Source organism: Ranitomeya variabilis, chromosome 2, assembly GCF_051348905.1.
Source record: "Ranitomeya variabilis isolate aRanVar5 chromosome 2, aRanVar5.hap1, whole genome shotgun sequence".
In the NCBI taxonomy this organism is placed as follows: Eukaryota; Metazoa; Chordata; class Amphibia; order Anura; family Dendrobatidae; genus Ranitomeya; species Ranitomeya variabilis.
The window spans coordinates 539078464-539104079 of record NC_135233.1 but is presented as its reverse complement, the minus strand read 5'-3'; the positions used below and the strand labels follow the sequence as shown (position 1 = coordinate 539104079).

General features: G+C 41.7%; 1 protein-coding gene across 3 annotated transcripts in view; it reads left to right on the top strand.

The window, feature by feature from the left end:
* EDC4 (enhancer of mRNA decapping 4) overlaps positions 1–25616 on the top strand; it is a 1216007-nt gene that overhangs the window by 443216 nt on the left and 747175 nt on the right. For all 3 annotated transcript variants that reach the window (XM_077288123.1, XM_077288125.1, XM_077288126.1), the window contains 2 exons: positions 1403–1469; positions 3292–3386. In XM_077288123.1, the coding sequence (XP_077144238.1) occupies positions 1403–1469; positions 3292–3386 (162 nt within the window). The remainder of the gene's footprint in view (positions 1–1402; positions 1470–3291; positions 3387–25616) is intronic.

Here is a 25616-nt window from a genome sequence, read left to right as displayed (position 1 = left end):
TGTTTGAATATCACATTACTTTGTGGGCGACAAATCTTTTGTCTTGCCAAAAATCTGACCATTCTGTGTCCATTAACTGATGAATATTTCTGCATTGATGCCAATTTATGTTCTTAATCTAAACCACATTTCAGAGGGTTTCAGCTTTCAAAAGAATGATTTATGCAACGAATGGATGAATTTAACATCCGGTTATAAGCTTTTATTTACATAACTTCTGTCAGGGAGTGTATGTCCAGTTCTGGGCACCTCATTTTAAAGAGACATTGAAAAACTGGAAGCAAGTTCAGAGAAGGGCTGCAAGGTTGATAAGTGGGTTGCAAACTATGTCCTTCGAGGAACAGTTAAAGGATTTTGGAATGTTTAGCATGCGAAAACGAAGGTTAAGAGTAGGCTTAATAACTGTCTACAAATATCTGAAGGGATGTCACAGTGTAGAGGGATCATCCTTATTCTCATTTGCTCATGGAAACACAAGAAACAATGGAATAAAACTGAAAGGGAAAATATAAATTAGATATTAGAAAATGCTTTAAGGGTATGTGCACCCGTTGGGGATTTTTTTCATGCGGATTCTGCAGAATCCGCAGGTAAAATGACCTGCCTTTTACCTGCGGATTCCTTGTGGATTTCTATGGATTTTTTTCAGATTTTGTGCAGGTTTCATCTGCGTTATTACACCTGTGGATTACTATAAAGGAACAGATGTAGAACACTGCGGAAACCGCACATAGAATTGACATGCTGCAGACAATAAACCGCTGCGTTTCTGCACGAAATTTTCCGCAGCATGTGCACTGCGGATTTCCATAGGTTTACTTGGTACTGTATACCGCATGGAAAACTGCTGCGTATCCGCAGGGCCAAGTCCGCTGCGGATCCGCAACCAAATCCGCAACGTGTGCACATACCCTTACAGTGAAGGTGATCAATGAGTCGGACAGGCTGCCACAAGAGGTGGTGAGTTCACTTTTGATAGAAGTCTTCAAATAGAGGCTGCACAGACCTCCTTCTAAGATGGTTTAGTGACTCCTGCTTTGAGCAGGGGGTGGGACATGATTCATTCAGAATTTTTGTAAGTTTCCGATTGGTTAAGTTTTAAAATAATTACTTCCTAAAGTTCCACATGGCAGATCTAAAATATTTGTTCTCGTCGGTAAGGTGAAAATTGGCCTCAGTGGGAAAGAGTTAAAGCTGCCAATTCATGGCCATTAGAATTTATCAAATTCTTTTATAATTCGACCATCTACTGTTCATTCAATAGAGTTCCTTCAGAACTTTTTTTCAAATGTTTTCTATTTGTCCACATTCATGATGCATTGTAACTGGATCACCAATTTCTGATTTCTTTAATTTGCATCTTTAACAGTAAAAACTGTACTGCCATATATTCTTTTTGTAGATGAGGCCCTGGAAATAGATGAAGAAGACTTTGCTGTTCTTATAAAGCTTTTTTGTGTACACACAAAGTAAGTTTTTAAGTTTTACTTGAATTTTTTGTAATGCCTACACTACATCCCAAAGTTATACAAGTTTTAAATTTAAAGGTTGTGCGTAAATACAATTTCCTTTGTTTAAATGTAAGGCACACTCTGTAACTGTGTGTGTATATATATATATATATATATATATATATATATATATATATATATATATATATATTTATTTTTATGTTGTAATAGGCAAGTTATCAGTTAGATAGGATATCATTTACTGATTTGATTGCTGGTGGCCCATCCAATGGGAATCCACTTGATTGACAGTGGTGACTTAGGCAGTCGTTACTACCGAATCTTGGCAAATTTCACAGTAGATTGAGTCGCTAATGCCTCCTTGGGCAAAATCGGGGTGCATACACCTAGCTTCACCTTGCATTGCAGAGAAACCAAGTTTTTTCTTATATGCAATTGAGTTAAGGTCTATGGGCCTTTCACAGATCTTCCTGAGAATCTCCCTTCACCAGATTATTTTAAATAAAGGGAGTGTTACTAGTTTGAGGCTTAAGGTACCTTCACACGAAGCGACGCTGCAGCGATAGCGACAACGATGCCGATCGCTGCAGCGTTGCTGTTTGATCGCTGGGGAGCTGTCACACAGACCGCTCTCCAGCGACCAACGATGCCGAGGTCCCCGGGTAACCAGGGTAAACATCGGGTTGCTAAGCGCAGGGCCGCGCTTAGTAACCCGATGTTTACCCTGGTTACCAGCGTAAAAGTAAAAAAAACAAACAGTACATGCTCACCTGCGCGTCCCCCAGCGTCTGCTTCCTGACACTGACTGAGCTCCGGCCCTAACAGCACAGCGGTGACGTCACCGCTGTGCTTTCACTTTCACTTTAGGGCCGGCACTCAGTAAGTGTCAGGAAGCAGACGCTGGGGGACGCGCAGGTGAATATGTACTGTTTGTTTTTTTTACTTTTACGCTGGTAACCAGGGTAAACATCGGGTTACTAAGCGCGGTCCTGCGCTTGGTAACCCGATGTTTACCCTGGTTACCAGTGTAAAACATCGCTAGTATCGTTGCTTTTGCTTTCAAACACAACGATACACGGCGATCGGACGACCAAATACAGTTCTGGACTTTATTCAGCGACCAGCGACATCACAGCAGGATCCTGATCGCTGCTGCGTGTCAAACTAAACGATATCGCTAGCGAGGACGCTGCAACGTCACGGATCGCTAGCGATATCGTTACAAAGTCGTTTCGTGTGAAGGTACCTTTAGATCAGGAGGGTACTCTTATTAGTCAATACATGCCTCACACTGGTACCCCCTTTTATTTAAAATAAGCTCTGTAAACAATTTTCTTAATTTACTTGCAAATATCAATACAAATGTGTAGGTTTGTTTTTGTAAAATTCTCTGCCAAATTACGTGTAATGAATTCACAAGGTATAGGGCAGCACCTGTGGCTCAGTGGTTAGAACTGCAGCCTTGCAGCGCTGGAGTCCTGGGTTCAAATCCCACCAAGGGCAACATATGCAAGGAGAGTTTGTATGTTCTCCCCATGTTTGCGTGGGTTTCCTTCTGGTACTCCGGCTTTCTTACACATTCCAGTATGATAGGGAACTTAGATTGTGAGCCCCATCGGAGACGGTGATGATAATGTGTGCAAACTGTAAAGCGCTGCACAATATGTTAGTGCTATATAAAAATAAAGATTTATTATTATTTAAATGTTCAAAATCTTTAGCTGTAAATATATATTACAAAATATTTTCTTTTGTTTCAGCTACTGTGCTGTGAATTGTAATAACCGTTGTATCCTAAACTTTGTTCTTTGATTATTAGAGCTCTTCAGGATGTACAGATCAGATTTAAACCTCACCAGGGACCCTTGGCGGAAGCTGCTGCCCTTTCTTCAAAAGACGAACCTCACGATTTTGGTATTTGTTTTCATTTTTTGTGTTCTTAATTTGCCTGTCTGCTTTCTGTCCATCTATCTTCATAGATATGGAATATATACAGTAGTTCATAAACTCGCATTTTTTTCTAATGAATATTGGTGTCTTTTCGATGTACCAGTATGTACAAGTGCTCCTTGGGGCTGAGCGTGCTGCAGCCATGTGGTGCGGTGAAGTAATATCAGTGCACTGCAGGTATTCCTTGCACATATGACCTCAATAGTGGAATAGCTCAGGTCACTTCAGGAAGTGGGAATTTTAACCCCTTCCCGACCTTTGACGCAGCGTATGCGTCATCAAAACCTGTGCCAATCCGATGTGTGACACAGCATATGTGTCATGGTCAGATCGCGCTCCTGCAGGTCGGGTGAAAGGGTTAACTGTAATTTCACCCATCCTGCAGGTAAAAGAGGAGTGGTACTTGAGACCAGGGGGGGTGGCTCCCCCCCGTGGCTACGATCGCTCTGATTGGCTGTTGTTAGTGAAACAATGAATCAGAGCAATCGTAATATTTCACCAATGAAAATTGGTGAAATATTACATTCCAGCCATGGCCCATGCTGCACTATCATCGGCCATGGCTGGAGACAGCGATCTGCCCCCACCATGATCTCCTCCCCTCCGTCCTCCGCTGCCCTTTCCCCTCCGTCCTCCCCTTCTCTCCTCTCCTCTCCCACGCCGTTCGATCTCGCCCCCCCCATACTTGCCGAGTCCCGGTGTCTGTCCGTCTTCTCCATGGGCGCCGCCATCTTGCAAAACGGCAGGTGCATGTGCAGTGCGCCTGCCGAATCTACTGGCCGGCAGATTCATTCCAGGTACATTTTGATCACTGTGATAGGTTCTATCACAGTGATCAAAATAAAAAAAAAAATGTAAATAACCCTCCCTTTATCACTCCTATAGGTAGGGAAAATAATGAAATAAAGAAACTATATTTACTTTTATTTTTGCAATTAGGGTTAGGGGTAGGGTTAGGGTAGAATTAAGTTTAGGGTTGCAATTAGGGTTAGGGATTCAATTGGGGTTAGGGGTGGAATTAGGGTTAGGGTTGCAGTTAGGGTTAGAATTAGGCTGGATATTGCGCTAGGGCAGTCCGTCTAACGAAAACGTTTTTAAGTAGGCAAAACGCAATATAACAGACATTGTAACGCACCCATAGACTTGCATTTGTATGACGCATCGTAACACATGTCAAAATTGGCATGCGTTTGCAACATTCCGTTTATTTATGATGCACCTTCCAACGCGGCCTGCAGCGTTTTCGAGTCCGGTCAAGCTAACACAAGAGTAACGGAAGCGTTAATTCTGCCATAGAAGTCTATTGCTAACACAGCCAGATGCAAATGATGTTTAGAATGTGGGCACTTGTGGCTATTGGACTGTGACTGCAGAGAAAGTGCTCTGTGTATGTCCGGGCTGAAAGCTCCTGTGCTTTTGAAGAGCCAAGAGTCCAGTAATATGGAGGAACTAGTGAAACAGTTACTGCAGGCAAATGTTCAACAACCACACACTAATACTTCCAGCAAGCCCTGGACCAGCAAAACCAGATTCAGCAAGAGCAGTTGAATGCAATAAAGCAGGCTTTGATTCGGCAGCCCCGAGATGAGGGATCATGCACAAAGTGTTGCTAGTGCACAGAAAGCCGTACAAAAAACCCTGCTTAAAATGACTGCTGACGATGATGTAGAAGCATATCTCACCGTATTTGAACGTATTGCAGAACGTGAGCATTTACCGGTGGACAGATGGGCTGAAGTGGTTGCTCCATTTCTGAGTGAAGATCTCCAAAAGGCCTATTACGATCTAAGTGGAGTGGATGCTATGGACTATACCAAATTAAAAGGCGAAATCCTGGCAAGGCTGGGAGTAAACACATATGTACGAGTACAGAGGGTACGTTTATGGACTTTTGTCGAACATCAAGCCAGCCCGCTCACAAATGCATGATCTTATCCATCTAGTAAAAAAATGGCTGCGACCAGAGATTTTGACATCTGCAGGGATGGTGGAACGTGTTGTTCTAGACAAGTACCTGCGTTCCTTACCCCCTAAGATACAGAGGTGGGTTGGACTAGGTGACCCATCTACAGCCGACCAGTTGGTGAATATGGTCGAACGCTACAATGCTTCCGAGAGCCTACTCCAAGGGACGTTATCACCCCACTGGGCTACCAAGAAATTGCCAGAAAATACTGCAAAACGTACGTCATCTTCAAAAGAAGAGAACGTTGCAATAAAGGGTAGCAGATCCACAAAGGACTATGGAGGCGGTACGGTCTCGCAGCAAATCAGCAGACCCTATCAGGTGTCTCCAGCGAGGAAGCAAGGACCTATACAATGTTGGCGATGTCGCGGGCTTGGCCATATAGCAGCTAACTGCCCAATGACTACAGAGCCAATGGAGTGTAACGCTATGAGACGCCTTTCGTTACATGTACAGTCGGTCTGTGTTGCAGAGGTCCTCACAGGAAATGAACGACACGTGTGTTGCCTCGAGGTCGACGGCCATAGTGTGAATGCCGTCTTGGATTCCGGCAGTCAAGTAACTCTACTACATGCCAGTTTGGTGGACCCTAGAGCCCTAACAATCTTAACCCTGGGCATTAGTTGCATCCATGGCGATATAAAAAAAACAACCCCACTGCCTGGGTCACCCTTGTCACGCCAGTAGGAACCAAAAGACATCAAGCGGCAGTCCTAAAGTCTATGGGACATGACGTAATATTGGGGAGAGACTTTCCTTTATTTTGGGACTTGTGGAGCCTTAAAAATGGCATGAACACTCCAGTTGAGGAGGGTGCTGTGGGGCTAACCCCTGAGCCATTGCAGCAAGATGGGGGGGTCCATCTCAGAGGAAACTCCAGAATCTGTAGACTCACCTCTGGCTGTATATGCAGGCGACACAAGTGAACTAGAGGAGGCTATAGAAATGCCAGGTCTTGAGGTGGCCCACGGTAAGTTCGGGACCGCTCAACACCAGGATCCTACTCTGGCAAGGGCATGGAAAAATGTAAAGGTCTCTGAGGGAAGACCATTGTACCCAGGGGCTCAAAATGAGTTCCCACATGTAGCGGTGCAACAGGGTATGTTGTATCACATAGACAAAGTGCGTGGGGTGGTGGTAGAGCAACTAGTGGTGCCCAAGTCCTTTCACCAGTTTTGGAATTAGCATATAAACATCCCTTGGGGGGACACCTGGCCGGAGAAAAAACAAAACACCGTATTCTACAACGTTTCTTTTGGCCGAGTCTAGGGGGGGATGTGACCCGGTATTGTCAGTTTTGCCCTACATGTCAATTGATCACACCTATGTCACATTTTAGATGCCCCCTTGTGCCCTTACCGATAATAGAGGTGCCCTTCGAGAGGATAGCAATGGATATAGTTGGTCCATTAGTTAAATCTGCCAGGGGTCATTAGTACATTTTGGTTGTACTAGATTATGCCACTCGTTACCCTGAAGCAGTAACTCTGCGGAATGCCAATGTGAAAGCAATTTCAAAGGAGCTGTGATATAGTGACCCCTGTAACAGGTAGGGGGCGCTGCATGGTCTCCCCGGTATGTGCACGGAGTCGTATTGAGGCCGTGAGAATTGACCTGCAGTAATGTCAGGATCACGTGACCAGCCCAGGTGATCCATTACTGTGGGTGTGGTTACAGGTACATAGCCTGACCAGGGTGTGGGTCACAGGGTCTTCTGTGTGGTTCCTGTGTGGTTCCAGTGTTTGGAGGCTTCCTGTGTATGCACATGGTTTGGACCTGGTGGCCTGGGTGTTGGACTGAGTCCTGAATAACACCCAGACAGGCCACATGCCCCTGTGTTGGACGGTCCCAGGTGGGATGGACGTTCTGAAGACTACAGTGTGACCATGGTCCTGGACAGTCTGTGTTAGAAGCTCCTGTGAGTGGAATCTTCTTGGAGCACCTGAGAGACTGTGGACCTGGATGATCGGTGTTGGGGAAGCTACGGTCCTTCGGTGGCTCTGGACTGACTGCTGTGTGCCGGCCAGGCAAGTTGGTGAACCCTGTAAGGCAGTTTCCCCAGGAGAGAGGACTGACAAGGAGTCAGCAGATGGAGCAGGAGCTCCCATAAGGTACCTCCATAAACTGTTGGTGCTTGTAACATGAACGGTGAGGTAGACCCACGGCAACTGGTCAGTGAGGACCAGCGTGTTTAATGTCTGTGAGTCAAAGCCGTAAATGAAGTGTAAGTTAAAGCTGCAAGTTTATATCACCAGTTGGTGCCTGTTGTGTTTCATGAGATGTACACAATGAACTATGCATAACCTGGTTTATGAGGCATAATAAACCGCATGGACTGTTTTGTTTTAAAAACTCGTGCCCGTGTGCTGAATATCGCGGCCAAGCGAGTGTCCCCCAATACACTCAGTAAGAATAGTATTACATTATCTTACAGAGCTTGTTAATGTTTTCTCGCACCGGCATTCCGAAAGAAATACTAACGGATCAGGGAACCCCCTTTATGTCTCGATTACTTAAGGACTTATGTAAACTACTAAAAATCTCCCACTTGCGTACTTCAGTATATCACCCTCAGACTGACGGATTGGTGGAGCGATTTAATAAAACCCTGAAGGGAATGTTGAAAAGGGTGGTAGATAAGGACGGGAGGGATTGGGATGCTCTCCTACCATATCTCCTGTTCGCTATACGTGAAGTACCCCAATCCTCCACAGGCTTTTCACCTTTTGAGTTAGTTTACGGGCGATGTCCTAGAGGCCTGTTAGATATTGCTAAAGAGACTTGGGAACAAGAGGTGACTCCTTATTGTAGTGTAATTGAACACGTAATGCTTGTGCAAGATAGAATTGAGGCAGTCATGCCAATAGTTAAAGAATGTTTAGAACGTGCACAACAGGCCCAAAGCACGGTATACAACCGAGCGGCTAAAACACGAGTCTTTCAACCCGGAGACAGAGTGTTAGTATTGGTACCTACTGTAGAAAATAAATTTCTTGCAAAGTGGCAGGGCCCATACGAGGTGTTGGAGAGATTAGGTGAAGTGAATTATAAGATATATCAACCAGACAAGAGGAAAACCGAACAAATCTACCACATAAACTTGCTTAAGGCCTGGCGGGACAGGGAGAGTCTTGACAGAAGCCACCCTTAATGATGGATCTCGAAGGACATCACCATCTATGATAAATAACCCGCAGATAGCACTGCCAGAGGTGGGTATTGCAGAGACGCTGTCCGAAAGTCAAAAACGAGAGACCAAGGAATTTATACAGATAAACGCAGCGGTTTTTTCAGAGCTTCCTGGCCGTACTCACTTAATTAAACATGATATTGTTACTGATCCACAGGCCCGGGTACGACTAAAACCATATCAAATTCCGGAGGCTCGGAGACAAGCCATTGCCCAGGAAGTCGAGAAAATGTTAGAACTTGGAGTCATTGAAGAGTCCCGGAGTGGTTGGGCTAGCCCAATCGTGCTGGTGCCCAAACCCGATGAAACTATTCGATTTTGTAATGATTTTCGGAAATTAAATGAGGTATCAAAATTCGATGCCTACCCGATGCCGAGAGTTGATGAACTTATAGAGAGACTGGGTTCGGCCAGGTACATATCCACTATCGACTTAACAAAAGGGTATTGGCAGATTCCCCTCACGGATTCAGCCAAAGAGAAAACGGCCTTTTTAACGCCTCAGGGACTGTTCCAGTACCGTGATATGCCATTTGGGTTGCATGGTGCTGCAGCCACCTTCCAACGTCTAATGGATATTGTCCTAAAACCCCACGTCCAGTATGCGTCCGCATACTTGGACGATATCATTGTCTTTAGTGATGACTGGGACACACATTTGTCAAAAGTACAAGCCGTATTGGACTCGATAAAAACTGCTGGGTTAACTGCCAATCCTAAGAAATGTACTTTGGGATTGGAAGAAGCTCGCTATCTGGGATATAGCATAGGGCGAGGAGTCGTAAAGCCACAGACCAATAAGGTGGATGCTATTCAGAATTGGCCACGACCGGTCACCAAAAAGCAAGTTGGAGCCTTTTTGGGGATCGTTGGTTATTATAGGCGGTTCATCAAACATTTTGCCACCATCGCGGCCCCTCTCACAGATCTTACCAAGGGCTCGAAATCTATCACAATAAAGTGGAACGCAAAGGCAGAGAAGGCCTTTCAGTATTTGAAAACGGTCCTCTGTGACAAACCAGTGTTGGTTGCCCCTGACTTTAAACGGGAGTTTATTGTCCAAACGGATGCCTCTGGTGTAGGCATCGGTGCAGTGTTGTCACAGGAAGTGAATGGCGAGGAACACCCAGTGGTCTATCTAAGCAGAAAGCTTACTAAGGCAGAAAAGAATTATAGCGTGGTTGAACGGGAAGCCCTGGCTGTGAAATGGGTCCTATACACCTTACGCTATTATTTACTAGGTCGTCAGTTTAGGCTAGTAACGGACCATTCACCCTAACATGCATGTCCCGCGCTAAAGAGGGCAATGCGAGGGTGACACGCTGGTTCTTGGCATTACAAGCTTTTAACTTTTCCGTTGAGCACAGGGCAGGCGCAGCGCACGGGAATGCAGATGCGTTGTCTAGGACACATTGCTTGGCAGCTCGTTGTGTCGGACCCTACGGGCTCGAACAGAGGAAGGGGGTATGTGAGGTGCCAAGGGGAGAAATACTAGAAAACAGATATGTTTCTCCCCGTTTCATTTCATATGTATCACGGTATTGATTGTGAAGCTGTTTATTTCACTGTGATCCGCTCCTGGTTTCTTTAGTGATCAGCCTGAAAGGACTGGTGCTTCCCTTCCACACATGCAATCCAGCTTTTGACTCCTGACTGCTTCAGCTGATATAATCAGGAACTGCTGGGATCTCACTCATCTGCTGGTCTGGGAAGCTGACACAGTAAGGCTGCACGAACTTCATTGTTGTTGTGTAGGTTTATTTTGTAGTTAGAATCTTAATGTTAGTTAGTGACCAGACGGCCTTAGATATTTTATTTCATGTTTGGCACGTGTAACATTGTACGGCAAATGTGTACAATAAATACACCTGACACATACCTGTGTGGAACTCGCTAGCCTGCTATTGTCCGTTGTGACTCCATAGCCACCTGCTTGGGCCAAAGCAAAGATCCCCGCTGAGCTATATTCCCACTATATATATATATATATACACTCACCGGCCACTTTATTAGGTACACCATGCTAGTAACGGGTTGGACCCCCTTTTGCCTTCAGAACTGCCTCAATTCTTCGTGGCATAGATTCAACAAGGTGCTGGAAGCATTCCTCAGAGATTTTGGTCCATATTGACATGATGGCATCACACAGTTGCCGCAGATTTGTCGGCTGCACATCCCAAAGATGCTCCATACAAGGCAGGATGGATCCATGCTTTCATGTTGTTTACGCCAAATTCTGACCCTACCATCCGAATGTCGCAGCAGAAATCGAGACTCATCAGACCAAGCAATGTTTTTCCAATCTTCTACTGTCCAATTTCGATGAGCTTGTACAAATTGTAGCCTCAGTTTCCTGTTCTTAGCTGAAAGGAGTGGTACCCGGTGTGGTCTTCTGCTGCTGTAGCCCATCTGCCTCAAAGTTCGACGCACTGTGCGTTCAGAGATGCTCTTAGGCCTACCTTGGTTGTAACGGGTGGCGATTTGAGTCACTGTTGCCTTTCTATCAGCTCGAACCAGTCTGCCCATTCTCCTCTGACCTCTGGCATCAACAAGGCATTTCCGCCCACAGAACTGCCGCTCACTGGATTTTTTTTCTTTTTCGGACCATTCTCTTTAAACCCTAGAGATGGTTGTGCGTGAAAATCCCAGTAGATCAGCAGTTTCTGAAATACTCAGACCAGCCCTTCTGGCACCAACAACCATGCCACGTTCAAAGGCACTCAAATCACCTTTCTTCCCCATACTGATGCTCGGTTTGAACTGCAGGAGATTGTCTTGACCATGTCTACATGCCTAAATGCACTGAGTTGCCGCCATGTGATTGGCTGATTAGAAATTAAGTGTTAACAAGAAGTTGGACAGGTGTACCTAATAAAGTGGCCGGTGAGTGTGTGTGTGTGTATATATATATATATATATATATATATATATATATATATATATATATATATATATATATATATATATATATATATATATATATATATATATAATTTTTTTGTTTGTTATAGAACGATATACGGTACCGTTGCACCTCGAGAGGCAGAGGAACCTGAGCCATCTCCACAGGAAGCAAGCCAGCAGACGGGCGCTGAAGATGTGTCTGGCCTCAGAGAGCCACGATTAATGGACAGTAGTACTGTGGCTCCTGTTGTTAGTGCCCGTTTGCAAGCACACCGTGGACACAAGCGATCATCTGCCAAAGATGAAGTCGCTGCCATAATTGTCGATGGACTCCAATGGTTAGAGGATCTATGTCGCAGTGAACACAGAGATCTAAGGCGGGATATTACGGAATTGCAATCCCGTGAATCAGTATATGCAGCCAATGAGTGGAAGCTCCTGTTTTTGTCATATGTGCCTGTAGCCCAAAAGATACCGCCGCACAGAAATTTAATGTTTAGGCAAAGATTTCATGACCTATTAGATGAATTTTTGGCCCCTCAGGAACCCACTTCTTCGAGACAAAGAACCATGGACATGCTGTCATACAAACCACAAAACAAAGGCCAGGGTGAACCGCGTATGGAAATGCAAAGGCAACGTAGCAGTCCAGCGTACAGTTGGGCAGACAATAGGCCCGCACAATATCACAGTCTGTAACTACTGTTAAAAAAAAAAATCACCAAACTTTGGCAATTACAGACTTTAAAATGTTTGTGTTACATTTTTGTGTACCAAAGTTAATTGTGTATATTTTTGTTCATCCCTATGGGATCGCATATGTTAAAATGTCTACCAACAATCAGGTTGGACGACCAATGGCTTTAAAATATTTTTAGTAAATTTTGCTGTTATTATTAAACATTTCATATTCTTGTATGGATTGAACTTTTTAACCCCTTTCTGCCAGCTGACGGAATAGTACGTCAGCTGGCAGATCCCCTGCTTTAAGGTGGGCTCCGGCGCTGAGCCCACCTTAAAGCTGCGACATGTCAGCTGTTTTGTACAGCTGACATGTGTGCGCAATGAGCGCGAGCGGAATCGCGATCCGCCCGCGCCCATTAATTAGTTAAATGCCACCGTCAAGCGCTGACAGCGGCATTTAACTAGCGTTCCCGGCCGCGCGGCCGGAGATGCTCGCACCGCTGACCTCCGTCACATGATCGGGGGTCAGCGGTGCATTGCCATAACAACCAGAGGTCTCCTTGAGACCTCTATGGTTGTTGATGGCCGAATGCTTTGAGCGCCACCCTGTGGTCGGCGTTCAAAGTACACGACCATTTCTACTACATAGAGGTGATCTGTACTTCACCTCTATGTAGCAGAGGCGATCGTGTAGTGCATGCTTCTAGCCTCCTATGGAGGCTATTGAAACATGCCAAAAAAAAAAAAAAAAAGTGTTTAAAAATATATATATAAAAAAATATATATATAAAAGTTTAAATCACCCCCTTTTCGCCCCAATCAAAATAAAACAATAAAAAAAAAATCAAACCTATACATATTTGGTATCGCTGCGTTCAGAATCGCCCGATCTATCAATAAAAACAAAGGATTAACCTGACCGTTAAATGGCGTAGCGAGAAAAAAAATCAAAACGCCAAAATTACGTTTTTTTGGTCGCCGCGACATTGCATTAAAATGCAATAATGGGCGATCAAAAGAACGTATCTACACCAAAATGGTATAATTAAAAACGTCAGCTCGGCACGCAAAAAATAAGCCCTCACCTGACCCCAGATCACGAAATTTGGAGACGCTACGGGTATCGGAAAATCGCGCAATTTTTTTTTTTGCAAACTTTGGAATTTTTTTCCACCACTTAGATAAAAAATAACCTAGACATGTCAGGTGTCTATGAACTCGTAATGACCTGGAGAATCATAATGGCAGGTTAGTTTTAGCATTTGGTGAACCTAGCAAAAAAGCTAAACAAAAAACAAGTGTGAGATTGCACTTTTTTTGCAATTTCATCACACTTGGAATTTTTTTCCCGTTTTCTGTTACATGGCATGGTATAACCAATGGTATCGTTCAAAAGTACATCTCGTCCCGCAAAAAATAAGCCCTCACATGGCCATATTGACGGAAAAATAAAAAAAAGTTATGGCTCTGGGAAGGAGGGGAGTGAAAAACGAAAACGAAAAAACGGAAAAAGCTCCGGGGGTGAAGGGGTTAAAATTTATTAAGGTTATATAAACTAAAAGATAAAATAAAGTTATCAAAGAATTGCACTACACATTGCACCAATATAAACAGTCTTAAACATTTTTACATGTGTATGTCTTGCCATGGAACAAGACCTTCATGTATGAAGTAATTTGCTAATTGATCACGAATCCTCATTGTTTCAACTGTAGACCGAACAGTAGTTGAATCAATGCTCATGAGGTTCGACTCAGTCATCGGGGTCAACCACCTGGGATTCATGTCTGGAAATAAAATTGTGCAGGCAGATACAAGCCTTCACTACACGGTCCACATTTTCAGGTTGCAGTTGCATGCAAGTTAGTAAGATACCCCATTTTGCGGTCAAAATACCAAAGGCACATTCCACATAACGTCTTGCCCGGCTCAAGCGATAGTTAAAAATGCGTCTTGTGTAGTTTAGACTACAGCTTGACTACGGCTTTAGGAGATTGCGTCCAAGTTGGAAAGCCTCATCCACAACTAAAACATAGGGCAAACTTGGTAAAAGGATATTTACCTCAAAGTCACCACTAAACGTTACTCCGCACAAATACTATCACGGAAAGTGCTGCGCTGATGATGTATCTCATCCTTCACATGTGAGAGCAGAATATCAAAGGTTTCAATGGACATCCGAAGATAACTTTGAAATTTAAAGGGATGATCCCGAAGCTGAACATACAGGGTGTGAAAGGCACCATACGTATTCCGTAAAAAATTCACTTCATGGATCCAATATCTCCTTTGGGAAATACGCCTTCTCTGTCGATGTCGCAACTTCATCAAGCGAAATATAACCGGCTCAGACACAAACATCTTGCTTGCAGAAGTTCACTCAATGCTTTCAAAATGGAGAATGTTTATCCACACACACAACGCTGACAAAAGAGCAAAAAAAAAAAAAAAGAACAACTTTTATTGACAGTGCCTGAAGGCAGACAAACAAACGGATGCTTCACGAACAGACATCAAAATGACATAGTGCAGTCACGTGCGTTAACGTGAAGCCAAATTTACACCAAATTTGGCTCATTTCAGTACATGCGTTTAACGGATCCGTTAAATGGATTGTACTAAACACAAATTGAACGTAGCCTTAGGGTTGCAATTAGCGTTAGGGGTAGAATTAGGGTTAGGATTGCAGTTAGGGTTAGAATTAGGCTATGTACACGGTGCATATTTGGCTGCGGATTCGTAGCCGTTTTCCATCATTTTTACAGTATCATGTAAACCTATGGAAAACCAAATCCGCTGTGCCCATGGTGCAGAAAATACCACGCTGAAATGCTGTCATATTTTCTGCAGCATGTCAATTCTTTGTGTGGATTCCGCAGCTTTTTACACCTGTTCCTCAATAGGAATCCGCAGGTGAAATCTGCACAAAAAACACTGGAAAACACTGTATTTTTTAAAAAACGGTGCGGAACAATCCACGCAGGAATCCGCACATAGCCATAGCGTTAGGGTTGGAAATAGGGTTAAGATTAGGGTTAGAGGTGTGTTGGGGTTAGGGTTAGGCTTGTGGTTAAGGTTATGGTTGGGATTAGGGTTAGGGGTGTGTTGAAGTCAGAATTGAGGGGTTTCCACTGTGTAGGCACATCAGGGTTCTCCAAACTCGACATTGCGCCACCATTGATTCCAGCCAATCATGCGTTCAAAAAGTCAAATGGTGCTCCCTCCCTTCCGAGCCCTGACGTGCGCCCAAACAGTGGATTACCCAAACATATGGGGCATAACCGTATTCACGAAAAATTGCACAACAATTTTGGGGGTCTAATTTCTCCTATTATCCTTGGTAAAATAAAAAATGGGGGTTAAAAAATTATTTTTGTGTGAAAAAAATGATTTTTTATTTTCTCGGCTCTGCGTTCTAAAATTCTGTGAAGCACTTGGGGGTTCAAAGTGCTCACCGCACATCTAGAGAAGTTCCTTGGGGTGTCTAGTTTCCAAAATAGGGTCACTTGTGGGGGAGCTCCAATGTTTAGGCACACAGGGGCTCTCCAAACGAGACATGGTGTACGCTAACGATTGGAGCTAATTTTTCATTAAAAAAGTTAAATGGCGCTCCTTCCCTTCCAAGCCCTGCCGTGTGCCCAAACAGTGGTTTACCCCCACATGTGAGGTATCGGTGTACTCAGAAGAAATTGCCCAACACATTTTAGGATCCATTTTATCCTGTTTCCCATGTGAAAATGAAAAAATTGAGGCTAAAAGAATTTTTTTGTGAAAAAAAAAAAAAAAGTACTTTTTTATTTTTACGGATCTATTTGTAAAGCACCTGGGGGTTCAAAGTGCTTATTATGCATCTAGATTAGTTCCTTGGGGGGGTCTAGTTTCCAAAATGGGGTCACATGTGGGGGAGCTCCAATCATTAGGCACACAGGGGCTCTCCAAACACGACATGGTGTCCGCTAAAGATTGGAGCCAATTTTTAATTCAAAAAGTCAAATGGCTCTCCTTCCCTTCAGAGCCCTGTCTTGCTCTCAAATAGTGGTTCCCCCCCACATATAGGGTATCGGCGTACTCAGGACAAATTGTACAATAATTATCGGGGTCCAGTTTCTCCTTTTACCCTTGGGAAAATAAAAAAAATTGTTGCTAAAAGATCATTTTTGTGACTAAAAAGTTAAATGTTCATTTTTTCATTCCATGTTGCTTCTGCTGCTGTGAAACACCTGAAGGGTTAATAAACTTCTTGAATGTGGTTTTGAGCACCTTGAGGGTGCACTTTTTAGAATGGTGTCGCTTTTGGGTATTCTCAGCCATATAGACCCCTCAAACTGACTTCAAATGTGAGGTGGTCCCTAAAAAAAAATTATTTTGTAAATTTTGTTGTAAAAATGACAATCACTGGTCAAATTTTAACCCTTATAACTTCTTAGCAAGAAAAAATGTTGTTTCCAAAATTGTGCTGATGGAAAGTAGACATGTGAGTAATCTTATTTATTAACTATTTTGTGTCACATAACTCTCTGGTTTAACAGAATAAAAATTAAAAATTTGAAAATTTTCAAAATTTTCGACAAATTTCCATCTTTTCCACAAATAAATGCAAAAAGTATCGACCTAAATTTACCACTAACATGAAGCCCAATATGTCACGAAAAAACCATCTCAGAATCGCTAGGATCCGTCGAAGCGTTCCTGAGTTATTGCCTCATAAAGGGACACTGGTTAGAATTGCAAAAAATGGCCTGGTCATTAAGGTCAAAATAGGCTTGGTCACGAAGGGGTTAAAACTGACCTTTAAAGGGAACCTGTCAGCAGGATTGTGCACAGTAACCTACAGATAGTGTCAGTTTGCTGCCGTTATACTGATTAAAATGATACCTTGGTTGATGAAATCCATCTTATGGTTGTTCTTTTGTCTTTATTTTCAGTTTTGAGTTAGGCTTCTTTCACACTTCCATCGGTACGGGGCCGTCACGAAGCGTCGGGGCGACGTACGGATGGAAGTGTTTGCTTTCACATTTCCGTCTGCGTTGCCGAGCAGGAAAGATCGGGAGAGCGTTATTTCCTGCTGGGCATGCACAGTGTGAAACACTGGATGCGACGTACGGAAAAACGTTCCCTTGAACGGTTTTCTGAGACCACGGTCCACCAAAACCCGACGCATCCAGTAGACGACGCATGCAATGTATGGCCATACATCGCAATTCATCGCTAATGCAAGTCTATGGAGAAAAAACGCATCCTGCGGGCAACTTTGCAGAATGCGTTTTTTCTCCAAAGCGACACATTGCGATGTTGGCCAAATGACGGAAGTGTGAAAGAAGCCTTAATGATATGCCCGTGCCCCGGGGCGAGTCTATGGGGATCTTCATGTGGTGCTCTATTAGGTATTCAGAATGCAGACGGCTGACAGGTTTCTAATCCCTCACTGACCTGCCCTCTAGTTTGCGTGATAAATACCTGTACATAGTGAAGGAAAAAAAAACCCGTCTTCAGGCAGGTGCAGGCTGTGGCACTTACATAATTCATGTTTACTATGTAGTTACTACATGTGGTTGAGCTTTTCTTTAGGTGTATAACCACAACCACAAGATTAATTTCAGCAACAAAGGTATCATTTTTATCAGTATAACGGCGCCGACCTGACACTGTGTGTAGGTTACTGAGCACAATCCTGCTGACAGGTTCACTTTAATTTTATTGACATAATTTCATGCTTGATCTATACCTTTTCTTTATATGAAAGTCTCATGCGACTTTTCCGACAAACACGACTGTACGGTTTTGACCATTAAAATGCATGGTGCAGAAAATCAGGGGCGTTAAATAATTGCACATTTGTTTTTCAACTTTTTAAAAGACATGCACTTGATTTTAATATTTTACAAAGACGCAACTCATGAACTTGCAGTTAACACAGTTGAAAAACCATGGTTGGGCTTGGGGTACCAGAAGACCTTCACATCTGTAAGATACTTTTTCAGTTTCAGAACTCAAAATTAAGCAGTATGGTAGATACGTGGCTATCAGAAGTAAGATTTTCATGCACCCGTTGATCTTAATAGCAATGGGTATTCCATCTCCAGCAAACCTTTGTTTTCATAAAGGTAAGGTACCGCGTTTGTAGATCATTCATTAATCAATGTAATGTAGTATAACATGCTGTTATAACCAAGATTTGAATGCATGTAAAACAGACTTTGTGTGTTATACCAGTAGAAAGAAGGAACTGGGGGCTGACATCTTGGTTTCACAGCAGTAGCACAACACTAGCAGTGTCATTTTACGGCACCCCATGGACATAGGGTCAGCGCCGGTCTATTATCTCCTATCTATAACATTGGAGCAGCATTAGCAGTGAGCTGGGTACGCCTCTGTGGGCTGCACAATTCACTGCTGTAGGTGTGACTAGCAACCATTTTACTATAGCCCAGTGCTATCTGCCGAGCTCCACTTGCTCTCTATCGCTGCAGGACAGAAGCACTGACTGGAGCCAGGAGAGTGGGGAGTGCGGGTGATTTACCTCCCTGCTCCTCTGTACTCCAAGCACTGCACGTTCTGGGCAGACATCCCCTGCTCTCACACGCTGCCCTCCCTGGGTGCTTCTCCTGCTCTGTCTCCGCCTCCCCCCTCACACACAGTCCCGGAGATCTCCGGTAAGCTGCACTCTCCCCCTGTGTCGCTCTCCCTCTCTGCGGCGTGGGGGGGTCTCTATGCGTGTGTGCAAGCATCGTCCGATGGGACTACAAGTCCCATCAGACGATGCCTGCTACACTGACAGTGACAGTAATAGTCCCATCATCCGGCTAATGTGTTGAATGAAAAAAAAAAATACTCTATACATACATGCTACATACATACATACATACATACATACATACATACATGCTACATACATACATGCTACATACATACATGCTACATACATACATGCTACATACATACATGCTACATACATACATACATGCTACATACATACATACATACATGCTACATACATACATACATGCTACATACATACATACATGCTACATACATACATACATGCTACATACATACATACATGCTACATACATACATGCTACATACATACATGCTACATACATACATGCTACATACATACATGCTACATACATACATGCTACATACATACATGCTACATACATACATACATACATGCTACATACATACATACATACATGCTACATACATACATACATACATGCTACATACATACATACATACATGCTACATACATACATGCATGCTACATACATACATACATACATGCTACATACATACATACATACATGCTACATACATACATACATACATGCTACATACATACATACATACATGCTACATACATACATACATACATACATGCTACATACATACATGCTACATACATACATGCTACATACATACATGCTACATACATACATACTACATACATACATACATACATGCTACATACATACATACATACATGCTACATACATACATACATACATGCTACATACATACATACATACATGCTACATACATACATGCATGCTACATACATACATACATGCTACATACATACATGCTACATACATACATACATACATGCTACATACATACATACATACATGCTACATACATACATGCATGCTACATACATACATACATGCTACATACATACATGCTACATACATACATACATACATGCTACATACATACATGCTACATACATACATACATGCTACATACATACATACATACATGCTACATACATACATGCATGCTACATACATACATACATGCTACATACATACATACATGCTACATACATACATACATGCTACATACATACATACATGCTACATACATACATGCTACATACATACATGCTACATACATACATACATGCTACGTACATACATACATGCTACGTACATACATACATACATGCTAGATACATACATACATACATGCTACATACATACATACATGCTAGATACATACATGCTACATACATACATGCTACATACATACATGCATGCTACGTACATACATACATGCTACATACATACACATACATGCTACATACATACATACATACATGCTACATACATACATACATGCTACATACATACATGCTACATACATACATACATGCTACATACATACATGCTACATACATACATACATGCTACATACATACATACATGCTACGTACATACATACATGCTACATACATACATACATGCTACATACATACATACATACATGCTACATACATACATACATGCTACATACATACATGCTACATACATACATACATGCTACATACATACATGCATGCTACATACATACATGCATGCTACATACATACATGCATGCTACATACATACATACATGCTACATACATACATGCTACATACATACATACATGCTACATACATACATGCTACATACATACATACATACATGTTACATACATACATAAATGCTACATACATACATACATGCTACATACATACATGCTACATACATACATGCTACATACATACATGCTACATACATACATACATGCTACATACATACATACATGCTACATACATACATACATACATGCTACATACATACATACATGCTACATACATACATACATGCTACATACATACATGCTAGATACATACATACATACATGCTAGATACATACATACATACATGCTAGATACATACATACATGCTACATACATACATACATGCTACATACATACATACATACATGCTACATACATACATCCATGCTACATACATACATACATGCTACATACATACATACATGCTACATACATACATACATACATGCTACATACATACATACATGCTACATACATACATACATACATGCTACATACATACATACATACATGCTACATACATACATACATACATACATACATGCTACATACATACATACATGCTACATACATACATACATGCTACATACATACATACATACATGCTACATACATACATACATGCTACATACATACATACATGCTACATACATACATACATACATGCTACATACATACATACATACATGCTACATACATACATACATGCTACATACATACATACATACATGCTACATACATACATACATACATACATGCTACATACATACATACATGCTACATACATACATACATGCTACATACATACATACATGCTACATGCTACATACATGCTACATGCTACATACATACATACATGCTACATGCTACATACATGCTACATGCTACATACATACATACATGCTACATACATACATACATACATGCTACATACATACATACATGCTACATACATACATACATGCTACATACATACATACATACATGCTACATACATACATACATGCTACATACATACATACATGCTACATACATACATACATGCTACATACATACATGAATGCTACATACATACATGCTACATACATACATACATGCTACATACATACATACATGCTACATACATACATACATGCTACATACATACATGCTACATACATGCTACATACATACATGCTACATACATACATACATGCTACATACATACATACATGCTACATACATACATACATGCTACATACATACATACATACATGCTACATACATACATACATACATGCTACATACATACACTCACTGGCCACTTTATTAGGTACACCTGTCCAACTTCTTGTTAACACTTAATTTCTAATCAGCCAATCACATGGCGGCAACTCAGTGCATTTAGGCATGTAGACATGGTCAAGACAATCTCCTGCAGTTCAAACCGAGCATCAGTATGGGGAAGAAAGGTGATTTGAGTGCCTTTGAACGTGGCATGGTTGTTGGTGCCAGAAGGGCTGGTCTGAGTATTTCAGAAACTGCTGATCTACTGGGATTTTCACGCACAACCATCTCTAGGGTTTACAGAGAATGGTCCGAAAAAGAAAAAAAATCCAGTGAGCGGCAGTTCTGTGGGCGGAAATGCCTTGTTGATGCCAGAGGTCAGAGGAGAATGGGCAGACTGGTTCGAGCTGATAGAAAGGCAACAGTGACTCAAATCGCCACCCGTTACAACCAAGGTAGGCCTAAGAGCATCTCTGAACGCACAGTGCGTCGAACTTTGAGGCAGATGGGCTACAGCAGCAGAAGACCACACCGGGTACCACTCCTTTCAGCTAAGAACAGGAAACTGAGGCTACAATTTGTACAAGCTCATCGAAATTGGACAGTAGAAGATTGGAAAAACGTTGCTTGGTCTGATGAGTCTCGATTTCTGCTGCGACATTCGGATGGTAGGGTCAGAATTTGGCGTAAACAACATGAAAGCATGGATCCATCCTGCCTTGTATGGAGCATCTTTGGGATGTGCAGCCGACAAATCTGCGGCAACTGTGTGATGCCATCATGTCAATATGGACCAAAATCTCTGAGGAATGCTTCCAGCACCTTGTTGAATCTATGCCACGAAGAATTGAGGCAGTTCTGAAGGCAAAAGGGGGTCCAACCCGTTACTAGCATGGTGTACCTAATAAAGTGGCCGGTGAGTGTACATACATACATGCTAGATACATACATACATACATACATACATACATACATACATACATGCTACATACATACATACATACATACATGCTACATACATACATACATACATACATGCTACATACATACATACATGCTACATACATACATACATGCTACATACATACATACATACATGCTACATACATACATACATACATGCTACATACATACATACATACATGCTACATACATACATACATGCTACATACATACATGCTACATACATACATACATACATGCTACATACATACATACATGCTACATACATACATACATGCTACATACATACATGCTACATACATACATGCTACATACATACATCCTACATACATACATGCTACATACATACATGCTACATACATACATGCTACATACATACATGCTACATACATACATGCTACATACATACATGCTACATACATACATGCTACATACATACATACATACATGCTAGATACATACATACATACATGCTACATACATACATACATGCTACATACATACATACATGCTACATGCATACATACATACATGCTACATACATACATGCTACATACATACATGCTACATACATACATGCTACATGCTACATACATACATGCTACATACATACATGCTACATGCTACATACATACATACATGCTACATACATACATACATACATGCTACATACATACATACATGCTACATACATACATACATACATGCTACATACATACATACATACATGCTACATACATACATGCTACATACATACATACATGCTACATACATACATGCTACATACATACATGCTACATACATACATACATGCTACATACATACATGCTACATACATACATACATGCTAGATACATACATACATACATGCTACATACATACATACATGCTACATACATACATACATACATGCTACATGCATACATACATACATGCTACATACATACATGCTACATACATACATACATGCTACATACATACATACATACATGCTACATACATACATACATACATACATGCTACATACATACATACATGCTACATACATACATACATGCTACATACATACATACATACATGCTACATACATACATACATACATACATGCTACATACATACATACATGCTACATACATACATACATACATGCTACATACATGCTACATACATACATGCTACATACATACATACATACATGCTACATACATACATGCTACATACATACATGCTACATACATACATGCTACATACATACATGCTACATACATACATGCTACATACATACATGCTACATACATACATGCTACATACATACATGCTACATACATACATGCTACATACATACATGCTACATACATACATGCTACATACATACATGCTACATACATACATGCTACATACATACATGCTACATACATACATACATGCTAGATACATACATACATACATGCTACATACATACATACATGCTACATACATACATACATACATACATGCTACATGCATACATACATACATGCTACATACATACATGCTACATACATACATGCTACATACATACATGCTACATGCTACATACATACATACATGCTACATACATACATACATACATGCTACATACATACATACATGCTACATACATACATACATACATACATACATGCTACATACATACATACATGCTACATACATACATGCTACATACATACATGCTACATACATACATGCTACATATATACATGCTACATACATACATGCTACATACATACATGCTACATACATACATGCTACATACATACATGCTACATACATACATGCTACATACATACATGCTACATACATACATACATGCTACATACATACATACATGCTAGATACATACATACATACATGCTACATACATACATACATACATACATGCTACATGCATACATACATACATGCTACATACATACATGCTACATACATACATACATACATGCTACATACATACATGCTACATACATACATGCTACATACATACATGCTACATACATACATACTCCATACAGTACATTCATACATTACATACATGACATACATATAGACATACAGTACATTAAACATAGATTACATACTCACCATTACTTGTTAATTTGTTCCCCGAAGCCAGTGTCATCTGTAAAAAATATGAAAAAAACAAACAACCAATATACTCCCTGTCCGCAGAAATCCACGAGTGTCCCACGACAAACTCCCGTGGAGAGCAGCAGCATCAGATAATGTGACTGCTCTCCAGGGGCTCCAGGAACACAATGACGGCAGGAAGGTATCCTTCCACCACTGTATTCCTCCGCCGCTGTAAAAAAAAAAAGTCCCTAGTCTCACTTTGGCATTGCTGTATGATAAATTTTCCCAGGCAGCAATTGGCATGAAGTGAGACTTTGTCCTAAGGCAACCTCTCAGTGATGCACTGCAGGAGCCATTGTCAGCACTGACATCACCCGATGTCACTGTTCTATAGGGGAGATCGTCGTGGGACTCTCGTTATTAATTGGACTACGGCGGACAGGTAGTATACGGTTTATTATTTTACGTTTTTTGCAGGCACTGAAGTATGGTAAGTATGGTGAAATGAAGAATATTGAAATACTTTTTCCTAATGTGTGCGTGTTTTATTAACCTTTTTTACTATTGGATTAATAACAGATAGGCGTCTTATTGACGCCTCTCCGTTATTAACCCGGCTTAATGTCACCTTACAATAGCAAGGTGACATTAACCCCTTATTACCCCATATCCCACCGCTCCACGGGAGTGGGAAGAGAGGG